The sequence below is a fragment of the Sminthopsis crassicaudata genome, chromosome 4, assembly GCF_048593235.1.
Source record: "Sminthopsis crassicaudata isolate SCR6 chromosome 4, ASM4859323v1, whole genome shotgun sequence".
Taxonomy (NCBI): Eukaryota; Metazoa; Chordata; class Mammalia; order Dasyuromorphia; family Dasyuridae; genus Sminthopsis; species Sminthopsis crassicaudata.
The window spans coordinates 339,581,878-339,608,541 of record NC_133620.1 but is presented as its reverse complement, the minus strand read 5'-3'; the positions used below and the strand labels follow the sequence as shown (position 1 = coordinate 339,608,541).

At 32.6% G+C, this 26,664-nt stretch overlaps 1 protein-coding gene across 10 annotated transcripts in view; it reads left to right on the top strand.

The window, feature by feature from the left end:
- TANC2 (tetratricopeptide repeat, ankyrin repeat and coiled-coil containing 2) overlaps positions 1-26,664 on the top strand; it is a 567,085-nt gene that overhangs the window by 40,386 nt on the left and 500,035 nt on the right. For all 10 annotated transcript variants that reach the window (XM_074260887.1, XM_074260888.1, XM_074260884.1 and 7 more), the window contains one exon: positions 23,070-23,162. In XM_074260887.1, the coding sequence (XP_074116988.1) occupies positions 23,096-23,162 (67 nt within the window). In that variant the 5' untranslated portion in view covers positions 23,070-23,095. The remainder of the gene's footprint in view (positions 1-23,069; positions 23,163-26,664) is intronic.

Genomic DNA, 26,664 nt, shown 5'->3' with positions numbered 1-26,664 from the left:
GTATCTCTATCAACATTTGTATTTGTTGCACTTAGCAAACTTTAGAGTATGATATAAATAATAGTTATTTCCGTACATAGTGAGACTTTCAAGTTTCTATAGATGAGATTTTGTTCATTGCAAGTCCTATAACAGTCATAGAATATTTCTAATTATTTACGTTTGTAATCATTCAGCCTAATTATTCACATAGGAATTAATTTCTATTTTGGAAGTGTCTATTATGTGCAAAGCATTATTCTAGATACAGGATTTACAGAGACAAAAAGGAAGTAGTCCTGCTTAAGGAGGGTACATTTTCCTGTGTAGGAGAGGAGGGTGAATATAACACTAATAGGCAGCATTTATATAATGCTTTAAATTTTGTTAAAGTCATTACAAAATTTCTGTCAGAATCTCAGGACTAAGTAAATATAAAGTGATTTGAGGAGGGAGATAATGATAAAATTAGAGGGATTAGGAAAATCTTAATGTTAAAGGTGTTACTTGAATTTAGTTATAAAGGAAGACAGAAATTCTGAGAATTATAAGTAAAAAGAGATTGACCTTATAGTCATAGGGGTTTTATTGTACAGGCATGATGGTGAAAGATGAACTGTGAATTTCAGAATGGTTCATAGGCTGGTATAGCTAGAATATAGAGTACATTAAGTAGAATACTATGATATACCTCTGAAAAAATTAGTTTGAAACTATATTGTGGAGAACTGTATATTTCATGTTGAGGAATTTGTATTTCTTTTTCTAGTACCAGTAAGAGCTATTCAAAATTTTTGAGTAGGTGAATGACATGATAATACCTCTTCATTTTTTAGGAATATAAATTTGGTAGTTTATGAAATAAAGATTGAATTAGAGAATGGGCTGACAAGTTGGAAACTAGGAAATAAGTTAAGAAGTTAACAGGTTTATTAGTTCAGGGGTGGGATGATGAGGGCCTGATTAGGGTGAAAAAATGGATGAATAATATTGTTCATTGTACTATGCAACTGGATGGATAATTTAGAGAGTAGACCCTTTAATACACACTCATACATATATAATACACACATACACATACCTATCTATCTATCTGATATTATAATACCAGATGAACTGGGTGAAGAATTGGAGGAAGAATGACCTAGATTGCATTCGGGCAAATTGCATAGTTTTTTTAATAATCCCCGCTTCTTAATACAGATTCCCATGCTTTCAATATCAATATTCCTGTGAGGTTGTAATACTATGTGGCTATGAGTCATAGAATATCATAATTTATGAGAAATAAAAATTGTAAATCATACAGACAACAATAAAGAGAAAAATGATGAGAATGATAAAATGTAGCATAACATAGCATAGCAAATATTTAAACTTCACATAGGAAGTAATATATTATCAGAGATGTATAAATTTAAAAAGAGATGAGCTTCTTTTTTATATGACAGATAGACAACCTCTTTTCAACCTCAGTAACTGAAATATTATAAAGATATCTATATGAAGGATACTAGATTATTTTCCTTAGAAAATTTATGGAGGACAAGTTCAAAAGCTATATGAAATGATAAAGCAATTGATGAGTAATGATTCTGCATTGTGGGAGGAAATAACCATCTCAATGATATTTTAAGTCATTTGACATTGAGAAATAAAGCAATACTAAAAACATATATAATTTATATAGTGGGTACTTAATAAATACTTGTTGAAATGAATTAAATCCACCGAATTTTGACAAGTTAAATACAAGGAAAACAAACCTAAATTTCAAAGGAAGAACTTTGAGAAAGGCTTTCCATCATTAAATGGAAGAAAAAACAATATAATAATGTGTGCTTTCTCCCAAATAACAGATACCATGGAAGTAGAAAATCTCATTAAGTATAATGGCACTCAGGAGCTAGATCTAGAGACTGTATTTTGATTTCACTGGCATAGGGAACTACCAGATAAGTAAACTCTCTCTATCAAAATAGGTTGGCCACTTTCTCTGCATATTATATTCTTTATGTTAATTTTTGAATTTTGAATTCCAGATTTTCTTCTTCCTCTTTGCCTTTCTCCCACCCAGAGAAGGTAAACAATATGATACCCATTATCCATGTGAAGTATGTTATATTCTGAAGAGGTTTGCTTGTAATGTAGAAAAGGCAAAAGATGTAGATAAGAATTTCTTTATAGTGCAGTAGTATTATTTCAAATTTGACACAATTTATTTGTTATCAAGTGGTAGTTTTCTTACATAGAGGACTCTGTAAAATTATCATCAAGATCAGGAATTATTTCCATATTAGCCATGCTGTAAAAAGAAAATCAAGAAAAATAATGACATTGAAAAAAAATTGCTTCAATTTCCATTCAGAAATTGGTTCTCTCTCTGGGGGTTTTTCATCATGATTTTCATCAGAAAAGTGATACAGATATGATATAAATAAATACAAATACAAATTTCTTTAGTTTGTTAGAGCTACAGTTGTTCTGAGGTAAGTACTGAAATCCATAGGTTAAGCTATAATGCTGATGAAGGTGCCTCATTCACAGGAGATGCCATCAATGATTGAGGGATTTAGTCATGCTTTTTAGGGTTTGGTTAAAACCAGTGAGCTAATATAGAATGTGGGTCCTTTTCTCTGTTTTATGATCTCTTTGGGATACAGATCCAGTAGAGACATTGCTAGATCAAAATGGTATACACAGTTTTATAATTATGGGCTCTTTTAATAGGCATCCTTGCTATCTTGGGATACGTGATTGATGGTTGTCCTTACTGAGTTCTGTGAATAGACTAGATGTGAGGAAGTCAAATTCATGGCATACCTCAGGGAAGCATGCAGAGAGCATGTTGAGAATTTCAGACAAAGTTCTTCCAAGAATTGTGAATTACCTCTCTACGATATGTCATCGCTAATCTTGAGCCTACTTTCTCCTTGACTTGTATGCACTGGTGGAATGGTATCTCCCTATCCTTTCAGAGAGAATATTTTGTACATATTATAAAATCATAGTACCCATTTCTAAAAGCTTATAGTACCCATAATAATTTCTAAAAGTTCATTAAGTATAGCTGGCTAGTTTGATATCAGATTATAATCATGGTGGGGTCTTGGGATCTGTAGCCTTAGAAAAATCACACTCAATCTTTGGGAGTTCTCTAAAGCCCTGACGATACATAATATCCATACTCTGGGAACCTGACTTTCCAGAATAAGAAAAGAGAGGATGTTGGTAGATTAAATCTAGAGTATATAATAGAAAAAGGTGAGAAAACTGAGGATCACTGGGATTTTAGACATGAAATCAGATAGGCCCCTAGATGTAAAGATCCAGGAGTGGGATTTGAATGTTGATTTTTTGATTTCATAACCAGTGCTTTTTCCACTCTATCACTCTTGTATAGACTGACTTTAACATTTAAGCAAGCCATGAAACTTGTGCCATTGAGCAGGAATTTTAAGAGCTGATGCATATTTGTCTTCCCCTGACTAATTCCTTGGCTTTCATGAAAGCTTCTACCCTCATGCTAACTTTTGAGATCCTAGTAATTGATCCAGTATATTTAAATGCCATTAGACCCAAGAGGATAAATTCAAATGGGAGATTAATTGTGCTCATAATTATTTCCCTTTCTAGTTTTGTTTCCTGACTCCTAAATGCAGAGAATCTCTAACCCTGCTTCTTCAAAGCATTATAAGAAGTTTTAATTATAGATCCTAGAGTTGTTTTTTAACCCTAGATCTAGAATTATGTTTAAAAAAAAACAAATTAATATTAGCATTTCATAACTTAAAGATTGGAGATCATTATTTTAATATATTTTTGTTTGTTCATCATTGAAATAGTATACCTCCTTTTGTCTTCTTTGTTATTGTAACTTTTACTTGACAATGATTTTGAACATTTTTTCATGTCTCTTAATAACTTCAATTTCTTCCTTAAGAAATTACTAGTAAAATAAAAAAAGAAATTACTAGTTTAATCTCCTTAGTAATTTTTAAATTGTTATTGTAAGTACCCTTAACAAGCATCTAGTTTTTTTGTCTTGATTAATATTGATACCCAGAATTTATTTGAACACAATTGTATCTGTGAATATGCATGGGAAATAATGTAGTTTATTGTGAGTCCCTACTGAAGACCATGCTTTGTATAATCACTGAATCAAATGCTTTTTGACACCAACAATTGAGCCAAATGTTATCTTTTTTCCCCCTCTATACCTGTCAGTCAACTCTTTGCCTTTAAAACTATAGTCTGCTATTAAAAAAAAAATTGTCAGTGAAAGCCGACCTACTCCATTTACATGTTTTCATCTCTTAGATACTTTTGATGTGCATAGACCATTCTTCTAAGCATTTCATAGAAATGAGAAGTTGAACATGAGTCTAGTGTATCCCTGATAATACTGCCTGATGTAATTTCCCTTCTTTTTTAATTCTTCTGAAATTTTTTGAGATATATTACAAATTTATAGCCTAATGCCATTGAAATTGTATCAGCTGCAACACAGATTTCATCCATATGTATTTGATCAGGGTCTTTCAGTTTTCTTGATTCATCTTCCTAAGTACCATTATTAGTTTTCTTCACATCACACAATAGATTGATACTGAGGCCAGGTTTGATGATAGTGGTTCCATTTACATTGATAATGAAAATGTTAAAGTAACACTGGGACATGTGTTGCGTTCTCCAGTTATGTGTTGTTATTTCATAGGCATGGAATAATAGAAAGGATAGAGGATGTAAATTTGAATTTTTACTGTGCTCCTTTGTGACTTCTCTGGATTTCAGTTTTTTCACCTGTAAAATGAAAAGACTAGAGTAGATAATTACTTCAGTACCCCATTCAGCTCCAAATTATAAATGTATATATGTCCTCAGAATGATTTGTCTTTGCTGCATCTCAGGTTGAACTTTCTGTGGGTTCCTTTTCTCTTTACTGTTTCTATCCCCTCATTCTCTCCCCTAGTATTGCAAATAATTCCCAATAAAGAATACTGATCAGTCTTTAGAACAGTTTTCATAATGGTTTGGAAATATATTTGTATTTGACACTGGTATTATTTTTGATTTCCATATCTTTCTATTTGACCAAAAAAGAAATTTGTTGCTTTTTGAAATATTTGTGTTCCTTTAGCCCCTTCAACCAATCTTTTTTTTTGTATTAGTTAATTTAGAATATTGATATTTTTGTTTTAACATTGCTTAAATTTCTCTGTATTCTTATATTCTGTTTCCCCCTTCTCAGAGAGACTTCCCACATAACAAAGAATTTTCTTTTAAAAAGAAGAAAAACATTTGCAAAACTGATCAGTAATTCATTTTGGCAAGAATTCTCTTTCTCTTGTCTCATCTCATATTGTTCAGATGCCTTCCAGTCACTATCTCCTTCTTCATCCTTGTCTCACATAAAGCTCTATTTCTTGCCAAGCGAAAACCTAGAGAAATGTTATCTCATTCCATTTCATCTCCTCTAGCAAGGCGTCTCTTTTTATTCTTATCTTTCTATCACTTATCTTTAATTTCTCCTCATATCTTGGCTATTTCTTTATTGCCAGAGTTTTAACTCCTCCATCCTAAAACAAAACAAAACGAAACAAAAAACCAAAACAAGAAAACCCCAAAAACCTTTCAGTTTGTCATTCCATCCCCACTATTTTTCCATATTTTTTTCTGCTCTTTAAAGCCAAGAAAACTCCTTGAGGAGATCATTTACAATATGTGCCTTCACTTCCTCTTCTCTTGTAATCCTTTATAATCTGGCTTGTTGCCTCATCTTCTTGAAATTGGCCTCTCCAAAATTACCAAAATGATCTCTTAATTGGGTTCAATGGCCCTTTCTAAATTTTCACCTTTCTTGACCTCCTTGCAGTCTTTGACACTGTTGATTATCTTTTCCTTAATATCCTCCTCTCTAGGTTTTCTTGCTAATAAGTTTTTCCTTATTTTCTTCCTACCCATGTGACCACTCCTCATTCTCCTTTGGTAGTTTTTTCATCTATGTCATGCCCTTTAACTGTTTCACTTGTTAATCTTATTAGTCCCTCTGCCATTCAATTTTCACCTGTATACTGATGATTCTCAAATTTACTTAAGCAAATTTACTTCCTACCCTTTTTACTGACCACCAGTCTTGCGTCTCGAATCTACTTTTAGACAGTTTCAACTGGATGTCCAGTAAATTCAACATTTCCATAACTGAAATCATTATTTTTCCTCCAAACACTCTTTCCTGTCAAACTTCTGTATTATTTTTTAGGTCCCCACCATCCTTCTAGGCTTGCTGGGCTCATAATCTTGTGTCATCCTTGATTCTTTACTATCTTTCCACCTTTCTCCCCTCATATCCAATCTTTTTGTTAAGATGTTACACACACACACACACACACACACACACACACACACACACACGCATACACACAAATCTATACAGAGTCCATTTTCTCTTAATGTACTTGGGTAGCATGTTTCATCATGAGTCCCCTGCAATTGTGTTTGGTCATTGTGTTGATCTTTAAAAGCTGTTTGTTTTTACAATATATGGTTATTGTTCTCCTAGTTCTACCAACTTTCACATGAATTTCAACCAGTCTTTTCAGATTTCTTTGAAATAACCACTTTTTTCCCTTTAATTTGATAACTTTGAAGGTACAGCGAGCTACTTGGACCAGTATTACTGGGTCAAAGAATTTGCTGAGTTTAATAGCTTTTGGGGCATATGTCCAAATTTCTTTTACAGAATAGTTAGACCAGTTCACAGTTCTGCCAACAGTGCTTTCATGTCCCTGTTTTTCCTACATCTCCTCTAACGTTTTTCATTTTCCTTTTTTGTCTAATTTGCCTATTAAGTATGAGGTGCTACTTCAGAGTTGTTTTAGTGTGCATTTCTCTAATTATCTAGTGATGTAGAGATTTATTTTAATATGACTTTGTAGCTTACATTTCTTCCTCTGACAGCAGCTTATTCATATATTTTTCCTTTTATCAATTGAAAAATGAATCTTATTTTTATAAATTTGCATTGGTTCTCTATATGTCTTGGAAATTAGATCTTTATCAGAAAAGCTTGCTCCAAAGATATTTCCCCACTTTCCTGCTTCTTTTCTAATTTTAGGTATATTGGTTTTGTTTGTTTGAAATTTTATGTAATAAATTTTTTTTTACCTCTTTTGAACTTTTCTGTCTTGTTTGATTATAAATTCTTTCTGTATACATAGATCTGACAGATATATTTTTCCATGCTCCTCTGTTTTGTTTGTAATATTGTTTGTGTCTAAATCATGTACCCATTAGGAACTTGTCTTTGGATACAGTGTGAAATGTTAATTTATATCTACTTGTTGCCAGCTTATTTTCCAATTTTCCCAATTGTTTTTGTCTAACCGTGAATTTTTGTCTCAGTAGCTATGTCAACACCAAACTACTGGGATAAATTTCTTCTGGATATAAAGTACCTAATCTGTTCCACTGATCAACCTGTTTCTTTACTACTGCCAAATTGTTTTGATAATCACTGTAGCATAGTTTGAAGTCTGCTATTGATAGGGCTTTTTCTATTTTTTCTTCGTTAATTTCCGTGACATTCTTAACCTTTTGTTCTTTTAGGTGAATTTATTATCATTTTTTCTACTTTTGTAAAAGTAATTCTTTGGTAGTTTGATTGTTTATGTTTTTGAATAAGCAAGTTATTTTTTCTTATATTCACTCAGCCTATCTATCAGCAATTGATATTTTTCCAATTATTTAAATTGTGTGTTTGTAAAGAGTGTTTTGTAGTTTTGTTCATATGATTCCTGTGTATAACTGGAATCCTGGAATTTTATACTTCTAGCTATTTTAAATGTATTTTCTTTTTCTTTTTCTGCTGGTAGTTTTTGGTAACATACAGAAATACTAATGATATATGTGATTTTGTTTTCCATCTTGTAACTTTCCTGAAGTTGTGAATTGTTTTCATTAGTTTTTAGATGACTTTGTAGAGTCTTCTAACCAAACCATCATATCTGCAAAAAGTGATCATTTTGTTTCCTCATTGCTCATGCCTAGTCCCTCAATTTCTTTCTTGTTATAGCCAGTATTTTTAGTACTTCTAATATAGTCATAATGATGATGGCTAAATTTGCTTTACACCAGATCTTATTGGAAAGTCTTCTAGTTCATCTCCAATGCAGAATAATGCTGCCTTTTAATTTAAATAGACAGTGTTTATTGTATTAAGGAAAGCTCTCTTTATTCCCATGCTTTGTAAAATGTTTTTTTTTTTAAAGAGCAATAGGTGTTAAATGTTTTTCATACTTTTTTATACATTTGTTGATAAACTATATCTATATATAGTGGATAAACTGCCTATAGTTGATAAACTATGCCAGCCCTGCATTCTTGTTATATATTGAGCCTGGTCATAATATTTAATTTTTGTGACATACTTTCATCTCTTTTCTTTTGTTTTTCACCTCTTTTCTAGCATTTTAATTTTAAAAAATTTTGCATGAATATTCAATAGTAATATTGATCCATAAGTTTTTCCTCTATTTTGTCTCTACTTGGTTTAAACATCAAGATCATTTTTTTTTTTGTATAATAGAAGGAATTTGGTGGGACTCCTTTTCCTATTTTTTTTCAGTTTATGTAATATTGGAATTAAGATTTTTTTATATCTTTGATGGAATTGGCTTTTAAATCCATATGGTCCCAGGCCTTTTTCTTTTTTTTTCCTTAGGAGGGGGAATTGTTTATTGTTAATTTTATTTCTGATGGTAATATTTTATTTTTCAATTTCTTATTTAGTCTATGCATTTTATTTTTTTCAAATATTTATCCATATAATTTTGATTATTATTTTCATTGACATGTAACTGTGCAGAAGCTTTACTAAAAGTTTTTTTGTTTGTTTCTTCACTGGCTGTGAATTTTTACTTTTGATACTGGTAATTTGATTTCCTTCTTTTAAACATTTATATTAGCTAATGATTTATCTATTTTACTTTAAAAATCCAGATCTTAGTTTTATTTGTTAATTCAATAGTTTTTGTTTACTTTCAGTTTTATTATTACTCTTTTTGATTTTCAAGGTATCTATTTTGGTGTTTTTAATTAAAAAAAATGATTATTATTTGGCTTCATTTAGCTGTATACCCAATTACTTCATTTACTTTATCCCCAAATTTTAATGCCATCTCATTTTTGTCATCTTTAAGTGAGATTGTTGATTTTTTCCCCTGTTTTGTTGTCTCTATTTTCCTTCATGATTAAGTTATTTATTCTCCAATTAGTTTTTAATAATTTCCTTAGCAACCCTTTACTTAATATAATTTTTATTGTTTTTGTTAAATATTTTATATTTGTTTTCCTACCATGTTGCAAAAAACTAACAAAAAACCAAAAAGCAAAAAATATAAAGAAAGTAAAAAGAATGCTTCAGGCTATCTTCAGTTTTCATCAGATCTCTGTGGGTTGATAGCATTTATCATGGGACTTTTAAAAATGCCTTGGATCCTTGTATTGAACAGACTATCTGGGTCTTTCACAGTTGATCATTGTTATAAATGTTGCTCTTACTGTGTACAATATTTTCTTGGTTCTGATTACTTCACTTTGTTTCAGTTCATATGAATCATTCTTTATTTTTCTGAAACCATTCTGCTTGTCTGTTCATATATAGCACAGAGAGTTCTGTCAAAATCATATGTCACCATTTGTTAAGCCAGTTGATGAGCATCCTCTTAATTTCCAATTCTTTGCCATTTCAAAAAAGAGATGCTGTAAGTATTTTTGTACAAAGAAGTCTTTTCTCCTCTACTTTGATCTCTTTGGGATATAGGCTTAGAAGTGGTATTGCTGGATCAAAGGGTATATAAGGTTTATAGCTTTGGGGGAATAGTTGCAAAGTGTTCTCCAAAATGTTTAGACCAGTTCATAACTCCTACAATAGTGCATCAATGTACTTATTTTCCTGTAGCGAGCTGTCGTCTCTAGAAGCTGCCGGATCGCTCTCTGGGAAGAGATCTGCTGTGTCTACTCAAATCTTTCAGACAGATTCTTCTTCCTGTAGTGAACCGTTGTCTCCAGGCAGTTGCTGTTAACTCTTGTCCTTAGAAGTGACTTCCCTTCCTGCAGAGAGCCCCGTCAAGCCTGATGCAATGCAGAGTCCCTCTTCTTGAATCCTGGCTCTGAATCTCCTCCAGCTCTTATCCTTCTCCAGGCCGATCTGCTCTCTGGGCCCAGTGCTGTCTCTTTTATCCTCCCAGAGAATGGGCGTGGGATAATGCAAGGGCTTCTGGGAAGAACCACCCCAGCCAATGAGCTTGCCCCCTCTATCAAGTCAACCTGAGTTCTCACCTTGTAATTGTCCAGAAAACCTGAATTCTCACCTTGTCACTGTCCAGACAACCCGAGTTCTCACTTAGTAATCCTAACATCTCCCCCTTTCTTTTGATTTAGAACATAGGACAGTCATGACCTTGAAACATAAATCCATCAATATGGGAAGTATTACAGATAATTACATAAATGACCTTGAAACATAAATCCATCAATATGGGAAGTATTACAGATAATTACATAAATTACATAAGCACATAGTAACATAGTAACATAACACATGCTAGAAGTATATAACATAATCATAAATTGAAAATTTATAAATGTCCATAAGTCCATTGTCCATTAGTCTCATCTTGTGTGAGGAAGTCCAATGATTCCTGCTGGTTTTAAAGTTCTTTAACAGTCTTCTTATTATCCATGCTCTTTCAGTGTCAGATGTTTCTTAGATCTTCTCCTTTATTTTGAGGTCTTTCTCTTTTTCTGTCTCTCTCTGATGGATAAGGCGAATATGACTCGTTGGCACCCATCTGATTCCTTCTCCTGCTGAAGAAATACAAGCAAACCCTCTCCCCCAGGCAGTTAACCTATCTGGTCCCTTCCATTCACCACTTTCTGGATCTCTCCACATCACCTGGCAATTATCTAAGGACAGTGGAGATGCTCGCACTGGACACTGCCCTTCTGGTGGGTTATAAAACCTGTCTGCCGGAGCCAGTGCATCTTTGTCAAAAATTAGAAAATTAATGGTATAGAGAACTAAATTTAGAAGTTCCCTAGGGCTACCTGTGGCTCCCCCTTTCTTTTGTTTTTGGAGGAGTGTCTTAATATCTCTGTTTCTTCTCTCTACTATTGCCTGCCCTTGAGGATTAAAGGGTATGCCCGTGGTATGTAAAATCTTATACTGTGCACAAAAATGTGTAAAATGTTTGGACGTATATGCAGGTCCATTGTCTGTTTTTATTGCTTGTGGCACACCCATAATTGCAAAAGCTTGTATAAGGAATTCAGTGACCACTCGGGCTGTCTCTTTTGCTGCTGGCATTGCAAATGTGAATCCTGAAAAGGTGTCTACCACGACATGAATAAAAGATAGACGACCAAAAGATTTATAATGGGTCACATCCATTTGCCAGATTTCATTGGGTCTCAAACCACGAGGATTCTTCCCTGGAGGGAGTGTAGGAGCATGGAAAGGAAGACAAGCTGTACAGCTTTTTACTATGCTCCTAGCTTCCTCTCTTGTGATTCCAAATTGTAAACGTAAAGCTTGAGCAGCCTGATGATATTTAGAATGAGATTCTTGTGCTTCCTGAAATAAAGGACTACTGGCTAACATCGTTAGAAGGCTATCTGCCTTTGAATTTCCATCAAAAATGGGACCTGGAAGTCCACTATGTGAGTGGACATGCAAGATATAAATCTTGCCTGGATGTTTTCTCACTTGCTCTTGAAGTTCCTTAAAGAGCTGATAAATATTGGAGGCTGCAAATTTTATTTGGGCTGTGGCAATTCTTTGTACTACACCTACTGAATAGGCTGAATCAGTAATTATATTTACGTCTCCTGGGTAATAAGTGAGAGCTAGCATGATAGCAAATAATTCATTCTGTTGAGTGGATTGAAAAGGAGTCCTGATTACTCTCTTTATGGTTAAATCATGAGAGTATATGGCACAAATATTTTCTTTGGAGGCATCTGTAAAGATTGTTGGTCCTTTAAGAGGAACCTTAGAAACCTTTTCTTCAAAAATCCATCGCCAATTATGTAGTAGCCGGGTAATCTTTAATGGAGATCCATGTGCAAAATTTGGAGCGGTGGCCAATAAAATTTGCCATTCTGGGATGGTCTCACAGCATACATTAATTTGTGCGTTAGTGTAGAATGTGTATATTTTTTCAGGACTTATTCCAGATAATTGTGTTACTCTCTTAATAGCCTTTAATAAAATCCTAGCCACAAGCACTGGGTAAGGTGTAAGGCTTTGTTCTGGTTGTGCTGGGAGGTTCACCCACTCAATCACTCTGTCTCCTTGATGAAGGACTGATGTGGGTGCCTCTTTTGTAGCAAAAACTGATATTTCCAAGGGTTTTTGAGTGACTCTTTCAACCACATTGGATAAAGCCAGTTCAACTTCTCTCAAAGCCTTTTGTGCTTCTTTTGTAAGCTGGCGTGGTGAATTTAAAGCACTGTCTCCCCTTAAAATGTCATATAGAGGTTGTAGTTGATTGGTAGTTAAGCCTAACACTGGACGCATCCATTGGATATCTCCTATTAATTTTTGAAAGTCATTTAAGGTGTTCAACTTCTCTGTTCTTAAAGAAAGCTTTTGTACTGTGAGTGTCTTAGGATATACTTCATATCCTAAATATTGAAAAGGAGCATGTCTTTGAATTTTTTCTGTAGCTATATGCAGTTTGTAGTACTTTAATGTTTCCATGGTCCTTTGTAGACATGCCTCTAACATTTGCTCCTCAGGTGCACATACCAAAATATCATCCATATAATGTAACAATATTACTTTTGGAAAGGCTTTTCTTACTGGAGCAAGAGCAGCTGCGCAACATACATTTGGCACATAGTAGGGCTGTTTTTCATTCCCTGTGGCAAAACTGTCCATTCATATCTTTTATAAGGCTCGGCCAAATTAACACTAGGTACTGAAAAAGCAAATCTTTTCATATCCTCCTTATCTAGAGGAATAGAATAGAAACAATCCTTAATGTCTATAACCCATAGAGGCCATTCTCTTGGCAACTGAGTAGGAGATGGAAGTCCAGGCTGAAGAGTTCCCATAGTTTCCATCTGTTCATTTACTCTTCTTAGATCAGTTAACATCCTCCATTTTCCAGATTTCTTTTTCACCACAAATACTGGGGAATTCCAAGGACTTAGAGAAGGCCGCAAGTGTCCTTGGTCAAGTTGTTCTTGCACTATGTCTAATAAGGCCTGAATTTTATCACTTCTTAAGGGCCACTGTTCTACCCACACTGGTGAATCAGTCTTCCACTGAATAGGAACTGGTGAAAGTGCAGGTAGGCCTTCAACAGCAGCCCTGCCTAAAAAGCCGAAGTGCTTAGTTGTAATCCTATCTGCTGTAAAATGTCTCTTCCCCACAGATTGATGGGGATTTTTTCAACCACAAAAGGAGTAAAAGCTCCTGTTTCTCCTTCAAATACCCATCTCAAAGGCCTAGCACTAACTTCTGCTGCTATTGATCCTCCCACCCCAGACATATAGGTGTCTGCTTTAATCTTTGGCCAGTGACCGGGCCAATTGGCACCTCTAATAACTGTACGATCTGCACCCGTGTCTACCAATCCTTCAAATGGTATTCCGTTTATATAAATAGTAAGCATAGGTCGGTCAGCTGTCACAGCTGCTGTCCAATATATTCCTGGATTTTGTTCATTGGAGTCAAAATCTAGGCGACTATCACTAGGTTGCTTATTAGGGGTCCGTAACAATAAGCCTGATGCTACTACTTCTCCTGGTTGATAAATCACACGTTGTCTGCCTGTGTTAGTGACTGGGATATTAGATACACGTTCTCCAGTCTCCCATATCAGTGTATGGATGGACACTGTTTTGTAGGCACTCTCAGAAGGTGAAATGGTCAAGCCTACTGTGCCTGGAGGCAAAGGATCCATAGGCTCAACAGGAACAGATTTCACTTCTCCAGGGAGTATCTCGGTAGTCTCTACTGCACACAACTCTATTTTTCCTAATTTCAATCCCTTTCTTCCATCTGATTGCCTTTTGGCTGATTGATCATGTCTTAAAATTCTCTGGATGTAACCTCGGCTGCCATCATGCCTTTTCACATTCCCTTCAGCATTTTTCATTTTTCTTTTCTTTTATGTTAGCTAATCTAATACATGTGAGATAGTGGTACCTCAAAATTGTTTTTAATTTTCATTTCTTTGATAAATAGTGATTTAGAACATTTTTTTCATGTAATCATTGATAGTGTAAAATACCTGGAATTATATCTACAAGTATACCTACAAACTCAGGAACGATGTGAATAAAATTATAAAAACTTTTTATATAAATACAATCAAATTGAAATAATTAGAGAAATTTTGTTCATGGGTAAGCAGGAACAATATAATAAAAATGACAATTTTACATAAACTAATATATGTATTTAATATGCCATCCCAATTAAATTACCAAAGATTATTTTACTATAAGAAAGAAACAAAATAACACCATTAATTTGGAAGAACAAAAAGTCAAGAATATCAAAGGAAATAATGAAAAATGTAAAGGAAGGGAGGTTTAGCAGTACTTTATTTTAGACTGTTTTATAAGTCTGTAATTATCAAAAGTATCTGGTCCTGACTAAGAAATAGAAAGGTATATCATAGAACAGAATAGACATATAATTTAAAGCAGCTAATGAATATAGCAACGTTATATTTGACAAGCTTTGATTTCTTCTTCTGAAAACTGCCTACTTATTTTTTGTCTATTTACCAATTGGGGAAATGGCTCTTATTTTTATAAATTTGGTTCAGTTCCCAATGTATTTGAGAAATGAGGCCTTTATTGAAGAAAATTGATGTAAATTCCACCTTTCCTTCCAGTTTTTTGTTTTCTTCCTAATTTTGGCCTCATTGATTTTGTTTGTGCAAAAACCTTTATTTTTATGTAATGAAAATGATCAATTTTACTTACTGTAGTACTCTCTATTTCTTGTTTGGTCATAAACTCTTCTCTTACCCTAGATTTAAGAAGTAAAATTTCCATGGTCCTACAATTTGCTTATGATTTCCCTTTTTATGTCTAAATCACATACCCATTTTTACCTTATTTTGATATACATTCTAGTTACATAGCTAGTTTCTGACATACTACTTTTCAGTTTCCCCCAAAATTTCTATCAGATGGTGAGTTCTTTCCTTTACAGCTGTCTTCTTCACCTCTGAAGAAAGTCTTTTTTTTTTTTTTTTTTTTTTTTTTAGGTCCAACTGTACTTAAGTAGTGACCCGATGTCTCACACAAAAGCTTTGGTTGAGTAAAAGTATACAGGCCCTGTTCTGATTGATTGATTCAACTGAAAAAAAAAAAAGGGTACCAAAGCTAAATAGTCTAATTTTTATCCCATATTTTCATTCTCCCCTCTGCTTTTATTATTTGTTATCCTCAGAAAATCTAATGGAATTTGTTCAAACATCAAATCTTAGCTGGTTTCTTATAGTGATTTAATAATTGGTACATGATACAGTTTATAGTTTGTAATCAAATTCAGTAATTCACATTTTCTTTCCAGAAGAGTTAAACTCTAACAGTAATGGAAAATTCTGACCTTTAGTTCTAGTCTATTATTTCTTTCACTCTTTTCAGAGCTCAGTCATTAGCTACATAGCTCTCCTTTTCATGGCAGCCATTCCAAGCCCTATATAAATGAAGGCTGCATTCATGTGATAGTAATGACAATAAGTTTTGCAAAATAACAAAATTTATTCCATACATCACATGTATAATGCTAATATAAAAGAAATTTAAAAGAGAAAAATAATGTAACAGGAACACATAGCATTTAATATGTGTATCTTTGAACACGTTACATTTTCTGCATCTGTGGTATAAATTGCAATTGTGAATTTTTTTTCAGGGGGGAATTAATTGCAGAAATTTACTTAATTTTTTAATCAATATTCATCATATTTATCATTTTGTTTTTTGCTTTGTCTTTGCTTACCTGATATTTTAAGACTGTATTATCTCATTAAAGAAGTTTGGTAACTGTCCTTTCTCAAATTTCCTCTTCCCTCCCCTACCCTCTCTTTCTCCCTTCCTTCTTTCTTCCCTCCCTCCCCCCTCCCCTCCTCCCTTCCTTTCCTCCTCTCTTCCTCCTTCCTTCCCCTCCTCCCTTCTTCCTTCCCCTCCTCCCTTCTTCCTTCCCCTCCTCCCTTCTTCCTTCCCCTCCTCCCTTCTTCCTTCCTTCCCCTGCTCCCTCTCCCCTCCCCTCCTCCTCCCCTTCCCTCCCCTCTTTGCCCATCACCTCTTTGGTTGAAGTGAGTAGCTTAATTCACCTTTTGTCCTCTGAATTTATAGTTTATCATTGCAAAGATTAGAGCTCTAAAGTCTTTGAAAGTTTATAGGTTGTTTTCCTTGTTCTTACTTAGGTCTCCATTAGTTTATAAAGGTTGTCCCACTGTCCTGAAATTGTTAATTTTATCTGGCATAGTAATATTCCATTAAGTTCACAAATCATGATTTTTTTATTCATTTTCCCAAAGGACAATGCTTTAGTTTCCAAATTTTGTTTAATATAAAAAGAGGCAATATAAATTTTTTGGGGAGTGGATTTCTTTGGGATATAGGTTAATTAGTGGTATAGCTGAGTCATAAGGTTATAGTTTAATAATTTTCTGGCCATAGTTCCAATTTGCTTTCTTGAACATCTGGACTAATTCACAGTTCCATCACTAGTGTGCATTTGTGTATCTGTTTTCCCATCACTCCTCTAACATTCATGATTTTTTTCTTTTGTTATTGTCTCCAGACTGACATAAGATAGAATTTCAAAGCTTCTTTAATTTGCATTTCTATAGTTATTAGTGAATTAGAGCATTTTTATATGCTTAGTGATAGCTTGGATATTTTCCCCTTTAAACACTAATTATTCATATCTTTTAGCCACTTGTCTACTGGGGATCAACCCTTATAAATTTCATTTAATTAAATCTTCTTTAACTTCTATATATTGGAAATTATATCTATAAAGATTTTTTTCCTATTTATTTGGTGTTTGTTATCAGTCCTTCACTAGGCAGGTTCTTATTTTTTGTCCTTATTTTAGAGCTATTAATTTATTGGTTTTCTAACTTTAATTGCATGTTTCTTCTATTAATTTGGTGTATATTTATAGAGATAGAAAAGGCAGTGCTAAAAATGAAAACTTCTATGTCCCCAAAATTTTATAAGTGATCCCATCTTTAATGTCTTTATCATAATTTTTGTTTCTATGAATTATTCTCTGACTTACTTGTTGCTTAGAATTTCATTATTAAGTATATAATTAGATCTTTTTTTTTTCTTTTTGCTTGTATTCTCTTTATTGATTACAATTTTTATTGCATTGTGGTTTGTAAAGGATGTATTTATTTGTTTTTTAGGGAACAAGAAGTTATTTGCAATTTACTTTTACCCTGATATGTGGTCTGAAGGTGTCATGATATGTTAAGAAATGTGCATATTCTTTTATGTTGTATTTCAAAAATACAGTAGTTCAGTCTGAATTTTCATTTTTGTATATGTTGTTAGATTTGTCTAGCTGTGAGAGAGGTTTAGTAACATTTCCTTATATTGTTGCTGTCTGTTTTTTTTTTAATTCAGTTAATTTTTTATTTATGGGTTTAAATAGCATGCCTTTTGATTAGTGTTTAGTTTTGGTTCATTATCTAGACTTCTTTTGTACGATAATTTCCTTGTTTGTCTCCACTGATATTTGGAATTTAAAAAAAATTATTTGCCTGCATCAGTATAAGCATCTAAGTGGATAGAAATATCCTGAATAGAGAGCCCTGAATCTAAGGTCAATAAGATTTGAGTTCCAGTGTAGCATTTTATACTTAACTTGGGCAATGCTTGATCTTTCTTGACTGTTTGACTCAGTTTCCTCAACTGTAAAATCAGAATAATAACAGCAACTACCTTGTAGGATTGTTGTGAGAATCAAATGAAATAATATTTGTAAAGTACTTGGTACAACGTATGGCCCCAAAATGGCACTTTATAAATGTTCATTCTCTTATTTCTTTTATAAGAACTCACTTTTCCTTTTTTGTATTCACCTGATATGAATAGGAAATTTTTCCTGCCTCTTATTTTGATATTATGTGTGTTATGTGTTTGATGTGTGTTTTTAAATAAACTATCATATTGTACAGTTTCATTCTGTCACTCTTTTGCTGAATTATCTTGTTTAATTTATTTGTATTAAAAGTTATAAGATTTAAGCTTTTTTCCCCTTTTGTGTCTTTAGTAATTAAAAAAAATATTTCTGTGCTCTTTGTTTATAATTTGCTTCTATGATAATTCTTATAATTTAATACATTGTAGATTCAAATCCATCTCATTCTTAATGATCCTTTGTTATTACTGCATTGAGTACTCTAAATTTTGACCTATTTAATTCCATATTCTTTTAGTATGGATTTCATTTACCTTTTTAACCATTGTGATATTTCTTAAAATAAAATATGCTGTCTTGCATTCCATAGGATTCTGGATTTCATCAGGCTCTAGTTTACTTTTTTTTAATCTTAAAATATTTGCTAAGGGTTTTGTTACAAGTTTTATTCTAGTTTTATGATCTTTTTTGTTAATTCAGCAGCATATGCTCCAGGTTTTTATTAGTTTTTTTCTTTTCAGATTTTTGGTGTTTCAGTCTTAAAAAGAAAGAAAACCCAAAATCTTACTACTTTTTTACTTACTTTGTGACTCCTCTCTCTTTATTGGTACGTACACCCCCAATCTGGATTGCGGAATTATCTCAGTCTCCTTCTTCATGGGGAAACTTGAATTTCTATAGCTTTGTTTAAACTGTGGTAGATAGGAGTTCCAGACTTGGAGTTAAGAGGATCTGGCTTCAGATTTTGCTTCAGAAGTTTGCTAGTTGTCTGATCCTGATCCTGGACAAGCCACAACTTTTCAGACTTTGTTCCTTTGTCTGTCTGATGGGGTAATAATAGCACTTACTTTACAGGGTGATTGTGAGAATCAAATGAGATGTCACATATAAAGCCCTTTGTAAACCTTAAAGCATTATATAAATGTTAGCAGCTATTCTTTCTTCTTTTTTTTTATTCCCCCAGCGCAGCACCTCACCTTAGCCTTCTTGTATTTTGGTCCCCACTAACTAAGCATTTGACAATTTTTTTCCTAGGGAGAAGAAGGGTTGTGACTAGGTCCCCTGGAAGAGTCTCTGCAGTCTTAGAGCTTCCAAACTTAAGCCTGGCCTCAGGCAGAGAGCAGCATGCTTTCAACTTCACCTCTGCTTTTTTCAAAATGTGGAAAACAATAATTATATTATAAATAGGATTATTGTGAATGACAAATGATATGTACTTTCTAGACATTTAAGTGTTAGATGGTATGTGTTACTATGTCACTTTTTTATTTCTTTGCTTTCACTAATAATTCTAATATTATATTAAATAGCACTTATAACTTTTCTTGTTCTTAGTCTTGATGGGAATGACTCCAGTCTTTTCTTCAATAGGCAGTTATACAGGGCAAGAAATTTAGACTTTATTCAAAAGTGTTACATTATGGAATGACATAATCAGAATTATGTGTCAGCAAGATGAAAATAGATTGGAGTGGGTAGAGATTTGAGGCAGAGAGCTCAGTTAGGTTATCGCAGTAGTTCAGGTAAAAATATAATAATAGAACTTCCATCATGAATGATTACAGAGAAGCATCGCCTTCCTATGTAAACTCTAGGGAAAAAAATGCTGAATAAAAGATACAGAAAAACCAATGATAAAGATCTAAAAGGAAGGGAAACAAAGCTCTTCTATTTAGTATTGAACTTCATAAAAAGGCAGCTAGAAACAAGTAGACAGAAGCATCTTAACAAAGAAAGCAATGAAAGGCCAAATAAGTGCAGATATAGCAGAAATGTGGGAGAGGGTTATGCTAGAAAAACCAGTTTGAACTATGATTATCTGGCTGGAAAACAGCAAAGCTGGGTAAAGAACTTGCTAGTTTGAATTCCTGCAAAGTGATCAGAAACCTGTCAGTTTTCTGAGCAATGTATTTGTGAACCTGTGTAAGCTCCAATAATTGGGCCCCTAAAGCCATATCCTAGATCTGGTATATACTGAAATATAAACTTAGGGAATAAAATCACCATTCTATGTTAGTGCACAGGGAGAGTGGGCCTGACTATAACCTCATTGGAGCACTATGAGCCATAACAGGTGACAAGGCCAACTTAGCACCTCTGCTTAGAGCAATGTTTTATATGTAAGACCAATATGACCTCTGCTATCCTACTTGGGCATGTTAAAGTTATAGCAGAAGGTGGCACCAACTTCTGATTGAAGAATATACAGAGTGAAGGAGAATGAGACCAGGTAAAGACCTGTCCCATAGTACATCACTGGAATAGAATAGAAGTCAAGGATTGTGAGGTAGAAGAAAAAAATTGCTATCTGCTACCCCATCCAAATTGGCAGTGGTAGTAGCAGTCAGGCTACAGAAGTGATATGACCTATCCAATTCATCCAAGATTGCCCAGGTCAATTGAACTGAACAAAATATTAATGCTCAAAACATGAGTAAACAAAAGAAAACACTTAAAATAAATAAGAAATACTGTATCTTGTAAACAGCCCATTGGTTAAACCCAGAAGAAAATAAACCTAAAATAGTTAAAAGTAGATCTTAAGACAATAAAAAGAAATAAAGTAAAATAAAATTGTAAGGAGAAAAAAAAATCAAGAGAATAAAAAATAGCTAAAAACAACTAAAAACATAAAGGAAAAAACCTGACCTGGGTAGTCAGATTTTTTTAAAAACAGAATGGAAAAAACAATTCAATGATTTCATGAGACAAGAAATAGTAGAACTATGTCAAAAGACTGGAAAAAATGGAAGAAAATATATAATGTTTACTATAAAAAGTAATCACCTGGAAAAAGGTCAAGGAAAGATAATGTAAAACCATGACAAAGCAAAACCTCCAACACCATACTTCAGAAATTATTTTAAAAATTGATTGTTATATTAGAATTAGTGAACAGAGTAAAAATAGAAAGAATGAATTAATTACTTTTAGAAAGAAACCTGAAACTGAAAACATTCAGGAATGTCATAGCCAAAAATCCAGAATTTTCAAATCAAAGGAAGAATACTTAAGGCATCAAGAAAGAGTTTTGAGTGTCAAGAAATAGTAGTTAGTATCACCCATGATTGGCAGTAACTCATGTAAAGGAGAAAAAAAAAATTAGAATATAGAATTCCAAAAGATAAAAGATAAAGACTTACCAGCTAAGAATAAGTTACCCTGTAAAATTGAATATAATCTTGCAGGGGGGAAATGGTATTTTAATAGAAATCTTCATGAATAGCCCAAATAATCCTGATGAATTGACCTGAGATGAGTTAAAATTTTGAAATGCAAACACAAGAACAAACAGAAGTCTAGAGGATGAATAAATGCATATATGTGTGTGTGTATAAATATGTATGTAGATATACATATATACATACACATGTACATCTATGCACATTTGCTATGCACATTTAAAATGGGCTAAATCAGCAATGATAAAATGCTTATATTCTGATAGAGGGGACAAAGAAATGAGGAACTCAGGGTACAATGAAAGTTATATATTTTGGTAGAGGGCCAGTATGTGGATTCATTGTATTTGATTATACTCATTTGATATAGTGTGCTCTCTCCTTTTCCTCTTTCAGAATGAGCAATGGGGACTGGATTATTTAAGCATCATAGAGTTTAGCAGTAATATGCCTTCCTCTCAATAATAGCATTTTACAAAATGTACAAAAGAGAAGAGACAGTGGCTCAAAAGGAATAAAGGACAAAGAGCAGATTTCAAAGTGATATGTAGAATTTATCATGTAATTTTTAAAAAAATATTATGGAATGGATATTCATGGTTTTACATAGTTCTTTTTTGTTCTTTATATAGAGAAATGTTCTTTATGGAGTTTAAGTTCAGAATTTTTTAAAAAAATTAAAGTAATTTGGTCTATTTATAGTTTTTTAAAATACTGAACTAATCTTGAATTTCAAATACAAATCTTGGTCATAGTGTATTTTTTAATATGTTTCTGTAATCTCTTTCCTAATATTTTATTCATTATTTTTCTAACTATGGTGATTAGATGTTAGTACACTATTTTCTATGCCCACTCCAGTGGACTTCTCAATCTGTACATGCCTTCATCCTTGTAGCTTCCTTTTCTCATTTGTGAGTTCTTCCCTGAAACTTCCATTTGAAGAAATACTCATGTTAGGATACTCATTTCAAATTTGCCTTAGTCCTTTAGCCTCAGATTTAGTTTTCCTTGTGCACAGATTTTCTCCCATGTTCCTGCTTTTCAGGTCCCTTTAATGTGTTTTCAGTAGATAAAGTACTAAATCTGAATTCAAAATCTGTCATAAATAGTTACTATCTATGAGACTCTGCACTCTTGATCTCTGCCTCAGTTTCTAAACTGTAAAATGAGGATAATAATAGCATTGGTTTAAAAGATAAAATGAGATAGTGGAACAATGCCTGGCACATAGTAGGTGTGTAATAAGTTCTTGTTCTCTTTCTACTTTCCCAGATTTCTTTTGAAATGCCAGTTTACAGTTTTCTTCCTCTGACTTCTCTCTCACTGGTTCTGTTGTCAAGGTCATATTTGTCCCATGGGAAGTGGTTTGGAAGAACTAATTTTGCAAACATTTTATATCAAATTAGAGTTAAATTTTACTTTATTGTAATGATTTGCAGAACAGTTTATGAGCTGGTGCTTATAGACTTCTTTTTGATCTCTCTTTGACTATATCTTGTGTTTTACATATTAATGTTTTGTATACAGCTGTCTTATTTACCAACTGTATTGTTAGTTTCATACAGACAGGGTTTCAATATCTAGCAGAGTACATTTCATGTAGTTATTATTTAATAAATATTTATTGAATCAAACTATATGATTATAAAATTTCAAATACGTATCAACATTCTATTTAAAACTTTAAACTTTTAACTATGTTTTCTTTACAGTTTGGTGACACTTGAATTGCATAGCCATGTTTCGAAATAGTCTGAAGATGCTTCTTACTGGTGGGAAATCAAGTCGAAAAAACAGGTCCAGTGGTAAGTGAAACAACATTATTCAGTATGTATATTTACTGTTTGCATGAAACTGTCAGAAAGAATAACATTGCAGACAGTCTAAGCTTTTCTTTGAGTAATATATTAATACTATGACAATGTTTATTTGTTAATTCAATTTTATTTTAATAGCTGCCAAAAGAAAGGAAGGAAATAAAAAATCATTTATCAGGTACTTACTATTTGCTAGTGATTGTACTATGTGCTTTTTACAAAGTCCTTATTTGATCCTCAAAATCACCTTGGGAGATAGTTGTTATAATTAGCTCCATTTTATAGGTGAGAAAACTGAGGCAAACAGAAGTTAAGAGACTTGCTGAGGATCATATAAGTAGTAGCTGAGGCTAGATTTGAATCCTGGTCTTCTTGACTCAAGTTACAAATATCCACTATGGCATCAAGCTGTCTCTGAAAATGGAAAATTGCATATTTTATTTGTGACCCAATTTGCTAAAATAAAAAATATATTATAGGATATTAATATTAGAATAATGAATTACTATCAAAACATCAGCAATATTAGAAAGTAAAATTAAAAGATGGCCATTATGTATTGGTTCTTGTTGCCATGCTTTATAATAGATGGTTTTGAAAAATTGTGTGGCAATCACATTTTTGTCAATTGGATTTTCTTGAAAATGTCTCCTTTGTTTTGTAAAATCAGATATTCATATAAAATGTTCTGTTATGCTAAGTACTATGCTATAACTAGTACCTTTAAAATACAGAAATTCCTCATTCATTGAGGCAGTTACAACTTCAGCTTCTCAGAAATGAACTTAAATGTGGGATATGGCAAAAGATATTTGAACATTAAAAGGAGATATCACAAAGTATAGGAACTCAAGCTTATACACGTTATTCACATGAAAGATTCTCACATATTCCTGGTTGCTTTTATTTTCTATACATTTTCCATAAATGTATTATTCACTTTTTTAAGCCTAGAATAATCAGTGGCAACAAAATAGATTTAGGGTAGGGAGGATAGTACTGGAACACATTGAAAGCAGGAACCAGTGATATATATAATATGGTCTATTAATTAGGAATAAATCAGAAAAACTAAAAAGTAGAAATTAACTAAAGAAGCACAGTAGGGCTAGTTAATATAGGGGCAATTACAGTTACATTCCATGTTCATAATGAGGACCTTGAGTAAATCACTATGTTAAATTATGTTTCATGCACACTGATAAAGAAAATATGGAAAAGTGTGTCATCTGCTGAGTGAAGTGAGTAGAACCAAGAGAATATTGTACACAATATTAATAACAACATTGTGAGGAAGATCAACTTTGATAGACTTTGCTCTTCTTGGTAATACAATGATCTAAGACAATTCTAAAAGACTCTGATGGAAAATGCTATTCACATCCAGAAAAAGAACTATAAAATCTGAATGCAGATTGCAATATACTATTTTCACTTTTAAAAAATTTTTTCTTTCATGTGATTTTTCCCTTTTGTTCTGATTCTTCTTTCACAACATGATTTATGTGGAAATATATTTAATATGATTGTACATACGTAACCTGTATCAGATTAATTGTTGTCTTGGGTAGTGGTAAAGAGAATAAGGGAGGAAAAAAATGGGAATCAAAATCTTATAAAAGTAAATGTCAAAAACTAATAAATAAATTTTTGAAAAAGAATGAAAAAATATGTATCATCATCCTGATCCTCATTATTTATTACTTAGGGCAGAATTCCACATGAATAATGGAGGTACTTAAAGGAGTAAGATATTATCTCGTAAAGTAACTTTTGGGGAATATCTACCCTTCTTATATCTGTTAAATATTATTGTTTTTCTTAATGGGATTACACAGTTTATGTGTTGTTATAGAAATATAAACTAGAAGATAAAAATGCATAGTTTGGAATGAAAATCATGGATGTATTTGCAGCTGAAATGGAATCTATAGCATATAAGGAATAATTTTGTCAGAGAGATTTAGTTTTTAATATAGTAATCAGTGTTTTATAGGTCATCCTAGAAAACCTGTAGAACAATTTTAATCAATGGCATTGTGAAGAGAAGATATTAGTGATGTTTTATTTGGGTAGTGACATATTAGAGAATTAGCTAAGTCCAAATATTAATTAAAAAAAACACACCAAAATCTAGGTATGACATGATCTAGTAGAATGCTAGATATTATCTTTTAATAATGAAATCAGCAACAAAAGGCCTAGAATGTTGTAAATCACAGATTTTTATCTTTAAATTTACTTTTTCCTTTAGAAATAGAGAAAATTGAAATTACTTAAGTTTTTTAATTCAATTTCTTTTCTTTCTGTTACTCAGTTAGTTAAAAAATCCCCAAACTTGACAAATGTATATAAAACACTTTGCAAATCTTATTCTATAAATATTAGCTTAAAAGTGCCCCTTATTTGATTGTTGACAACTATCTTATTTGATTGTTGACAACTATCTTAGCTCCAAAAATTATCAATATTCAGCTCCAAAAATGATGTACTAGTGGTAGCTTTCCCATTGAATATCTTTTACAATACTTTTATACCACGCTATTGGGAATTCTTTTAAATAAGAAGTATATATCAAAATGTGGCCATTTCCTAAAAAGAAAGAAGGAAAGTCTTTGTTTTTGATCTTTATATTTTTTTCTCTGCATGAATTATATATATGTAGACTTTTATGTTTTAGATGATAAAGGGAAAATTGTATAAAGAAGTGTCTGCTAGTTCTAATAAAGTGACAAAACTTCTGATATAATGATATCAATGGTATTAATGAGCAAGTATTTAGTAAAGGTCTTCTCTATACCAGTCTCAGTCCTCTAAGGGGCTTATATTTTATTAATATGTTTTAATGTCTATACACTACAAAATACAAATAAGATATTTTTTGTGGGGGAAGGGTCAGTAGCAGGTTGGGGTTAGATAGTGATTGAAAAGATAAGTAAAGTGTGAACTGAGGTTTGAAGAGAAGAGATGGTAAAAAGAAGGTGAATTCTAACCATGTGAAAAAGCCTATAAAAAGACATAAAAACAAGAGATGGCATATTGCACTTGAGGAATAGCAAGAACAACAATTCTCTCCTGATTATAATAAACAAGAAAATATATAATGTTTAAAGATCTTGACAATTAGATTGAAGCCATGAAGAGTTATTCCACAGCATGAGTTTTTAACGTAAGGGCCATGAACTTGTTTCTAAAAAATTATTTTGACAATTGTATTTCAGTCTAATTGTTTTCCTTTGTAATCATATATATTTTATTTTATACATTTAAAAACATTATTCTGAGAAGCAATCCATAGGTTTTACCAGACTGCCAAAGGTTCCACAACACTCAAAATAGCAAGAGTCTTTGTCCTAGATGGATTATAGCTGCTAGAGTATATTGTGTAGATGAGTGTCATGGTCAGGCCTATTCTTTAGAAATATCACTTTGGCAATTATTTGGAGGATAGAATGAAGAAGAGAGAAACCACTTAGTCAGTATTTTGTTA